This window comes from Penaeus monodon, chromosome 4 (genome assembly GCF_015228065.2).
Source record: "Penaeus monodon isolate SGIC_2016 chromosome 4, NSTDA_Pmon_1, whole genome shotgun sequence".
Classification (NCBI taxonomy): Eukaryota; Metazoa; Arthropoda; class Malacostraca; order Decapoda; family Penaeidae; genus Penaeus; species Penaeus monodon.
The window spans coordinates 1371688-1382320 of record NC_051389.1 but is presented as its reverse complement, the minus strand read 5'-3'; the positions used below and the strand labels follow the sequence as shown (position 1 = coordinate 1382320).

Sequence of the window (10633 nt, the reverse complement as noted above, 5' to 3'; positions counted from 1 at the left end):
CAACTCCATTTTTACTATTAAAAAAAAAAAAAAAAAAAAAAAAAAAAAAAAAAAACTACTATGATTTCAACTCCATGATGCCACACACTGCTTATTTTATTCAGACTATAGACTGAATAATGATCAACTATGGAGTCTATAACAACAAAAATATCCTTCAGTCTCGATTTATCAGGAAATATGGCAAGTAGAGACTTTAGAAAATAATGAAAACTGAAAATACAACATATGCTCATAGTATTATGGAAAAACGGCATGGGATGCTGGTATTTGGCATGAGTGGTCATGCATGCTAGGGTGACGATATAAGCCCCCGGCAAGGAGGCCCGGGCCACTATGAATACTAGCTGTCGCGAAAGGGTTAATATTATTATTTTTAATGACAATATTGTAATGTGATTAACAATATTGAAAGCAATAAAGATGAAATTTTTTATCTGAACTTGCTAGAAATAAGATAAACAAGTGAGATCAGGTAGACCTTATAATTGCCTGCTTGGTGACTAAGCACTTATCATCATCAATAACGGCATGCTCATGTTTGAGCAGCCGTGGACCTCTCCACCATCCTTCGCCACTCAACTCGATCTTGCGCTTTTCTTTCCACTTGTACCATCGACAGCCCGCAAATATCTTTGATGTTGAATAAACAAAAATTCACAGTGGACAGAGTATGTATACAGATCCTCTGAGCATCAGTGGATTAAATGCTAGAGAGGTGCTTGCTTTAGTGAAATAGATTACTGAATACAACATGTCTTGAGTGTCTGCATACTGTGTGTTTTGCCATGTGCCATACAGCCTGTGCAAAAAGTTAGTGATCCCATTGCCACCAGTGTTTTCAATGTGATGTGAATCTTATTCTAGTATATCAAAAGGAATCATATAAAGTTATATTTAGTTGTAATACTTCAACTGTTTAGTACTTTATTTTATTTTATTTTTATTTTATTTATTTATTTATTTATTTATTTTTTTTACACCATCTGGTAGTCCGTTTCATTAAGTTTGGAGTATTTTATGCTGAAATTTGAAATAAAAGTTTCTATTGGGAAGATGTATGGTCAATTATTTGAGTCATGTGAAACCTAATGCACAATGTTTTAACCAAACAATTAGAAATGTCAGGTCTGTAAAACTTAGAGCAAAGTGTCTTCTTATGCCTATGATTTATGAATGACTGCTGCTGAGGTTGCAGTATGTCATATGAGGGATGAAGAAACACTCCAACTAGCAGTGACTTTGTTCATGGATGAATACGCTCCGAGGTTGGGTTTAGTTTCTTTTAAGCTGCTTCTTGAGGTTCCTTCCCCGACTTTCTTAGGCTTGTCAAGTGAGCTGCAGGGATGGGGCATCATCATAGCGACAGCCAGCCTTAATCCTCTGTGGATGTCACTTATTCCCTTCTTATTTTCTCATCTGTGCGTTCCTTAGCCATGCTTCCTAAGCTGTAAAAAGAAAGAAAGAAAGAAAAAATAGTCATAATAATAATAATAAAATGGTGCTGGGGTGGCCTTGAGTGTAGAGTAAGGTATAGCAGATAAGTGGTGCTCAGTCAATGATAAATTGAAGTGAATGCTGCCAGATGCATGTTCTCCCATCTTTAGTTGCAGCACACTTGCATTTTCACTTTTTGTGGAATTCTGTGCCTGGTGTGGTATGCCAAATTTTTGTACAGTTTATATATTTGCATAGCATGCAACATCAGTGTTGTGGCAGCTTGTTTAATGTATGTTGTATTTGCTTATTTATCTAACAGTAAGCACTCTCTTAATGTCATTAGATTCACTTATGTTTTCATTATAGGGAGAAGTTGTACGGAAAAGAAGTGTCTGAAAGTGTCTAAGGTTATGAATTCAAATGTGTAATTTGTCACAACTGTTAATAACAACTTCTGACAGGAAGTGAACTTTTGTTTTGCTTCATTGTTAATGTGTATAGCTTTTTTTTTTGAGATAATGCAATACTAAAAAACATGGGGAAAGCATTAAGAGATGGCTTACTGTCTGTAGTCTTCAAGTGTGAAGTGCTAACCCCTGTAGATTGCATGAACGCTCCTCCTGGGTGCTGGTGACTAACCTATCAGCTATAAAAAAGGATGAGGTTGTTGACCCTACAGATCACAACACAGAATGGAGAGTCGGTGGACGGAGAGAGCGGGAGTTCGGTGGCCATCGACCTCAACCACGTATCCGAGGGCTCCTTAGGGCAAGAGGGAACCATCATAATAACAGGAGAGGATGGTTCACAGAGTAAGTTTGTCCTATCAGTTACGTTAGTATGCCTAAAATATTTGGGAGATTTTTTGATTTACCACAAAATGTGATTCATGTGATAATTAATGTCTGTCATTATTCTTCCTCCAGTACCTGTGAATGTTTCGGGAGCATATCCTGTGTCAGGAATGATAACAGTACCCCTACCAGTATACCAGACTGTTGTTGCGAACATTCAAGGTGCAGACGGTCAGCCACTACAAGTGGTTACGCCAATTGTCCAGGTGCCAAAACTTGAACCTGGGTTAGACAATAATGTTGAAGTTCCTGCAGCTCTTAATGCGTCACTGGATACATCGACTATTATATCTTCTGGACAAGGTCATGTACAGGTATGACAGATTTCATTCTTTGTACTGAAATTGCTGAGAGTTTGTGATTTAGCCCTGGTATAATATACTATTTTACTGAGCTTCATATGTGCCCATGTTTTTCAGGATGATGATGACGATGGAAGTGTAGACATGGTCGAGACCAAAGATTGATGAGGCATAAGATCACCTGAATGTGATGGGATAAAGTAACATAGACCAATGTTACTGGGTTTAGCTGAAAGCTTAGCTTCTTCCCATACACACTTATGTCTTTCTGCCCATCTCAGCTTCTCACCAAAGACTAGGGTGTGGATTCTAGTATATTCTTCAGGAATTGCAGAATATGAGAGGACTTTATATATCCTCTGCTACATTGGCCAGTATCACCTTCACAACATCTGCTGACTGATTGTTCCAAATTTTCCGCATCTACTATTACAGAATCTGCCCCTAGGCACAGGATGAAACCATACCAGACAGTGTCAGTCAGGTTAGAGGCCCACCGCTTGTGGTTTGTTTTTACAAGAAAATCTATTTTTGTATGAAGATAAAAAAGAAAAAACAGTGGCATTGGATAGAGTAAAGCAAACTGTGAGATGTGCAGGGGTCGGGTTTTAAACAAGTTCTGTTTCGGTATGGGTTTTTATTCTGTCGACTCCTAGATAGTGTGTTGTCTCAAGGGATGAGTTTGGACTCTTGCTTCCCTTTTTGAATTACAGTTCAGAAATAAGGAAATGATGTAGCTTATCCTCTTATTAAGCTGTCAAAGATATGTATGACCTTTTCTATGATTTCTGTTGTTAGTAAAGTTTTTGTTGACAGAGACTTTAAGGAGTGTGACAGCTTTACTATTGAGACATTCAGCCAACTAGGATGAAAGAGGCATATTATTATTATTATTATTATTATTATTATTATTATTATTATTATTATTATTATTTTCATAATCATTATGCTCATTATCACCATTATTATCATTATTGATTATGGTCACCATTTTCATTGTCATTCGAACCATAGTTATATTTATTATTGTTGTTATTCTTCTATTATTATTTATTACTAATACTGATTATTATTAATAATGATAATTATTAATTGCTCTTAGTAATACTTAATGATACAGTAATACTTCCTATTGCATTGTGAATTTGTATTTTTATTATACTTATGATTTATCTTATCATCACTACCAACTGGATTGATATTGATAATTTTATTAATTGTTATTATTTTATGATTATGCATTATTTGTTTGTTCTGTTGTCTTTTAAGTTAAGGTAATACACCCTGTGTATCAGTGCAATTAGGTCCTGAGTGTACCCTGTAATTTTAAAGTATTTATTTCTCCATTTCACCTCCCCTCTCCCTCCTCACCCCTCCTCCCCAGTGAGGCTAATGTAGTTTGCTTTGTATTTGTCAAGTGTAATAGGAGTTGCTCAATGTTGTATAGCTTAGCAGCAGTGTATTAAAGTGGGAATGACTTTCCTCAGTGTGTGCTACAAGGGAAAAACTTCTGCCTGGTGAGACAGACAGGAATTCTGGACCATTTAACTGGATGCAGAAGGTTTAAGAGCAGTTGATGAATGTGCTGGGAAAGTATGTAGTTGTTATTATTACCATTTTTTTATTATTAATCATATAATATGTTCATTTGTCTTTCTGGATACAGCTGGTTAAACATTTCCCCCCACAAACAGAGATCTTGGTAGAAATTATAATTTTAGAGGAAATGCTCATTGATTTTTTACTTTTATTTATGATTCATGGGGGAGAAAAAGCAATGAATATTGGATGAGATGAGGCCTCTTTCTCTAAGTTTGGTACTGACAATAAGAGTCACTTCTATTTTGGTGACTTTAAACTTAAAAAGAACCCTAGGATATGACATCATTTGTATTGAAGTTGTGGAAGGATAGCAGCATTGTTGAGCAAGGAAAACATTAAAATTAAGCCCAAGTTTACCCTGCTGCCTCTACTTAAAGATTGAAACTCTTCATATATGTGATGCCCTAATGAGTAAAATTGAAACTATCAGAAAACATATGTTGTGACTAATTGATAGGTGTAATATTAGGGATAGATGGAAGCTTCTGATGAGAGTCATTATGAATTTATGGATCCTAATGATCATTCAAATTGAAAAGAAATAGAAACAAGATGTTAACATATTAAGCTGTCTCAAAGGCACCTTTCTCTAAATTATTTTCAGCCTTGTAGATTTGAATATAAAGAGTATTTGCATTGCCGAGACTGTGAAATCAAGTTTGCTGAATAGTTTACATTTTAGTAGAAGTAAAGAATTTAAGCTTTGGTTTGGGACAGAATGTTACTGTGATGTCATCAGATCTTGAACAAGCAATCATGGCTGTGATATACTAGTTTAGCACAGTACCAATATTAGCCTCAAGGCCATCTTTGTCTTGCAGGAAAATAACACAACTTTTGCATAAGGGCATTTTAAGTTTTGAGTATCAAGAAGACTTTTTATTATTTTTAAAAATAATATACAGCAACTCAGAGGTGTTATAAGTTAAAGATATTTTTGCTCTTTCAAATGTGTTTGATAAAGATAAGAACATATTTTTTCTTTCTTGCAGTAACCACATTTTGTATGGTTATTTCAGAGGTGATCTACCAGTACATTATGTATTATGATTCCATTTGCTTAGTTCCTGCTAATTTGTAAGCTCACAGTATTATATCTATAGAGCATTTTATCTACCTTGTATTTTTGTATTGATACTTTTTATTTATTTATCATTAGCATTTTTAAGTTTTATATATTTTTAGTACCTTTTTTTTGTGTTTTATTATTTATTTATATATTTTCATGTAGAAGGTAATGCACACAGTAAAATATTATGAACATTTACAGCAGAGGAACCATATTATGTTGTATACGAATTGTGTAGAGTTTGTTGAAGTTAAAATATCTAGTGAATAGCACTAGCAGTTGATAGGCAAGGCTTGGTTGGAAAGACTTTTTTGTATTTGTAATAGCTGTGGAAATGTTGGAAAATTGTATATGGTAAATCATACTTCATACTCTTTGTGATATTTTGAGGATACACAGAAAAGAGGTTGGATGGATGGATAAGAGGATGCAAATTTTGTGACCAGAAAATATGGCTAATGACTTCGGTTATCTGGGGAAATTGAACCTGCCGCAGCCATGCAGGTTTTCTTGAAGGTCTACAACAGATTATCAGAGTGCTGTAATTTTAGCTGTCTTTTTTTAGAATGTGATTTTATGTCAAGTTTTAAGTTGTGATTATGAGCATGAAGATTGCTTTTGTGTTAAAAGAGCCTGATTGTATACAGGCTATTGCATGATCCTGTACTGAACAGAAGGCAAAAAGAATTCCAAACTGGTTAGCCATGTCCTTAGGGGATAGTAAACAATCAACAATCTGTCAAGTTGAATGGAAGGGGAGGGGTGAAGGTGTGAATACTATGGACTTCCGAGCATGTATGTGATGATTTCAAACTAGTCGACTGTGGCACACCCAGGATAATAATAATCTCTATAGACTGGTGAAGGCTGAGACTGAATAAGCGCATTTGATGGACTTCACGAGGGTTGGTGTTGTTCCATCAAGTAAATTACTTCGGTCGTCTTTCATAGGCCTACTGATCTCTCTCCCTCTCTCAGCCATGGAATTCGGCAAACTGATTTATCTAGCAGCTGTACATCATTTTCATGGGTAATTTTATCATGAGATAATAGATATCTTCCTTATCATTATCAAGAAAAGTTAAAACAGAAGAGAATGAGTAAACTTTATTTAGTTACTGGTCTGCTAGGAATGGACAGTTCCTGCCGTGTTCTATGACACAAACTGTAGATATAGTGACAATGTTATGGTACAAAGGAAAGACAGCTGGGGTATTACCCTCTTGTCATCTAATCTGTGTTTATCTCTATTTATTATTTCTTATTAATTTTATTTTCTGGAGTATGTATGTATAATCTAATACTTACAAAAATTCAAGGCCAGCGACAGTTATGAAATTTATGATTATGATTTAAAGTATTTGAAAATTACATCTTTGGCATTGCATTAGTTCTTGTTCTGTATTTACCTTTTAATATGTTTTTTATTTTGTCTTTGTTTACTTATACAAACAAACTGCAAAAATAACAAGGAAAATGATAGAATTAGCCTAGAATGTAAACAGGAATGTGTCAATTAAAAGGATTTAATTTATTTGAAAAGAATACATTTACTTTGAAAACAGGTGCAAAAATTGAATATTGGTTCTAATCTTTTAATGTAATACAACGCAATCATGTATTTTCTTTTATGAATGTAATAGACACAGGCAAGAGTGTCCCATTTTTTACATCTTTAAAGTCCAACTGTTCTTCCGTATTTAGTTAAAGTACTTTACTATTTTAACAAACAACGCAGTTTTTAACTTACAATTTTAAATGTTCTTTTTCATACCAATTCCTTGCTCGGGAATTTGAACCTGGCCGACTTTTGAACCTGAGTTTAAGTACTGTGATTTCTTTGTCATCATTGAGATTCTCTTGACGTTTATATTTTGTTGAGCAAAATACGTGTAAAGATATGGATTTCTCCTTTGTCGTCCTGCCATCTTTTAGTAGCTGATTTCTCTTCTGAAGATTGTTCTTTTCTTTTTCACTTTATTTTCCTTGGTTTACATCCTTCCCCAATTCCTCTGATGTTATATGTACAAAGAAATGGGGTGTCCCATCTGTTTGGTTAAATGTTAAAAAAGAAAAAAAAATGTATTTGCTGTTCACTCTTGACTTGTGAAACAGTTGCCATTACATAATTCTGTTATTATTTTTTCTAATTATATGAAAATGGGTATTGTAGTACAATATAAGGTTGAAAGTTGCATTACTTGTCACAATGGTGGAGTAGTACCTTAGGCTTGATTTTTTTTTATCGTAACTTCTTTCCAAACACAGTATGCAGGGCTGAAATCGAATTACCCTTTCTCACAAGTGAATTTGCCGAAGAGGCAGACCTGTTCGTACCTATGCAGCAGCCGCCAAGCATGACCCTCTCCACTCATATCCACACATAGGAGCGTGTATACACGCTCGCACACTGACAAGCATACACACATGCATGTACACTCATGTACATGTGCATGCACGAGCGCGCACACACACACACACACACACACACACACACACACACACACAACACACACACACAACACACACACATACACAATACACACTACATACACATACAATACATACATACATACATACATACATACATACATACATACATACTACATACATACAACACATACAACACACACACACACACACACACACACACACACACACACACACACACACACCACCTACACCACACCACCACCACACACATCACTCACTCACTCACTCACTCACTCACTCACTCACTCACTCACTCACTCACTCCTCACTCACTCCTCACTCACTCACTCACTCACTCACTCACTCACTCACACACACACACACACACACACACACACACACACACACACACACACATCACTCTCTCTCTCTCTCTCTCTCTCTCTCTCTCTCTCTCTCTCCCCCTCACCTCCTCCTCTCTCCTCTTTTCTTCTCTCCCTCTTCTCCTCTCTCTCTCTCTCTCTCACTCACACACACACACACATCCACACCTCACACATCTCTCTCTCTCTCTCTCTCTCTCACTCCTCTTCTCTCTCTCTCTCTCTCCTCTCTTCTCTCTCACACCACACACACACACAACACACACACACACACACACACACACTCTCACACACACATTCTTCTTCACACCACACACACACACACACACATACACATACCATACAGATATATATTCAAAACACTATACACATGATTCAGTTTTCTTCTTTTCCCCCACATGATTCAGAATCTCTGTATTTATTGTTGGTTTAAAACACATTTGTACAGTCATTTATCGGCTTAATCCTTCCTGCACTACTTTCTGTTACCTTTTTTCTCTCATGTGCTATCTCACTTCCTGTCTTGTCTCTTCTCTCTCTCATCTCTTATCTCTTGACTCTTGCCTCTCCCCTCTCCCCTCTCTTCTCTCCCCTCTCCCCACTCCTCTCTCCCCTCTCCCCTCTCCCCTCTCCCCTCTTGTCCTTTGCCTCTCTTGTCTCTCCTCTCCTCTCTCATGTCTCCTTTGACAAACTGTATCATTATTTGAGTCATTTTGCCATGGTTTCTGACTCATGCTCACTCTCACATGCTCATATGTAATGAGCTTACCAGTACACTATTACCAGTACACTTTGAATACAGACATCTTACCTCCACACTGCCCTTGGAATCAAGCACTTTTAGGAACGAGAAGTGTTTCATTGAAGTCTAGGAAGAAAAAGTCAGCCGTTTCGTTTTTACTTGCAGTGTTGTGGCTTTCATTGTTGCCTTTTTTTTTTCTTTTTTCTTTTTTTTTTTTTAACATTCCTTCATTCACCCTTTCACATTTCAGTCCTTCCTCCCCTCATCCTTTTTTTTTTCTCTCTCTCTCTTTCTCTCGCTCTTTTCACAATTTTTGTTTTGATGGGTAAGTACAGTGCACCATGTCAGTCCACACATTCTACATTACATTTTTTCTTATAAAGGGTTTAGATCCATATGTGCATTTTATATACGGTATATATTTTTTAGCCACTCTCATTCATACATAGCTTCAAGTTTGTGAATAGGTAATTTGAACCTTGTAATATATATATTTAGGGTGGTATGTAGGGGAAGAGCCAATAAAGTGGTGTTACACACCAAAAAAAAAAAAAAAACTATAAGAAAAAAAAGACACAAAAATGACAAAAAAAAAAAAAAAAAAAAAAAAAAAATCGGTGCCAAACAGACCAATTATTTATCTATCTGTATTGATTTCTTTACCTCCTAGTGTGCCATGTTTTCTCATTTTTTGTACAATGTTGTTAAAATTATTGTCAGCACAAATAGTTTAGGCTCATATCAAGAGAACTTTGTTGTTGGTAATTAAGAGAGTATGTTAACAGTGTTTAATTTAAAGATTAAGTCAGTGTCCTATAGTGGTTTGCCTGAACAAGATTTTTTGCGCACAATCAGGTTTCCTTTTCAATGTAAATGCGAATGTCATCTTGAATGAGAGTGATGGGAGGACTCTTACAATAAAAGAAGTGAATGATAGCGAAAAAGAAAAAAAAAAAAAGAACGGAATTTTCAAACACAGGTGCAATTCTTATACATCCTTGAGTGTAAAAACCGTACTTATTTTGTATAGTGGTGTCATAATGCTATTTTTCTTCCTTCCTTTTTTGATGTTTGTAGAAATGCAAGCATGAAGAAAATTTCAATCAATGGAAGTTTCTCAGGAGGTGAATAAGAAGTTGATCCTAGTTGTTAGTAAGGTTCATTGCTTTATTCATGTTATAAGAGTAAATGAGCTTTATTGAAGTGCCATCTCGGGCTCACCCCTTGGATGGTTTCACATTACAATTTTCGGTTAATAGATCTGGTCATAATTATTTTCTTTTCTTACATTATCGTGTGGAAAGTTTGGGGAAGGTTGACGATTTCTAGGAACTTAAAACTGATCATTAGAGGAAAGTGTAATCATATCGGAAAAAATAAGGGAGAGAAAAAAAGACAAGAAAAATCCAAGTAAGGTTAGTACTTTTCGTCAAGCCAAAAGTGTCTAATGTCAGTGCTGTCCTTTAGAAACGTGGAACTTTTGAGGCCAAACTTCTGCCCAGGAGGAAGAGTGGAGGTTTTAGTCACCAGAGGTGTTGCACTTTTGGGAAACAGATTACATATGCCATCCACATTTTCTCTTTTGCTCAAGACAGTTTATGCGTAATATTGTATGTGAAGTTGAATGTAAATTAGAGGATTTTTCGGGCAACATTTGGAGTGAGATATCCATTTACATTCAATTTGTCATGTCTGAAAGGTTTATTTTTAGTGAAATATGGATAATTAGGAAATGTGAAGACTGTCTTGGCACTTTTTAAATGTACTTAAAATGGATTTTAGCCACAATTGTGTTCCAAAAGGGAAAA

General features: G+C 35.8%; 1 protein-coding gene across 1 annotated transcript in view; it reads left to right on the top strand.

The window, feature by feature from the left end:
• The window catches only part of LOC119599274 (DNA-binding protein Ewg-like), a gene marked incomplete in the record, with an annotated part of 40026 nt that extends 32237 nt beyond the window's left edge, over positions 1-7789 (top strand). Inside the window, 3 exon segments of the mRNA XM_037949009.1 lie at positions 2120-2252; positions 2367-2608; positions 2714-7789. Of these exon segments, the coding sequence (XP_037804937.1) occupies positions 2120-2252; positions 2367-2608; positions 2714-2761 (423 nt within the window).
• Between the last annotated feature and the right edge of the window lie 2844 nt (positions 7790-10633).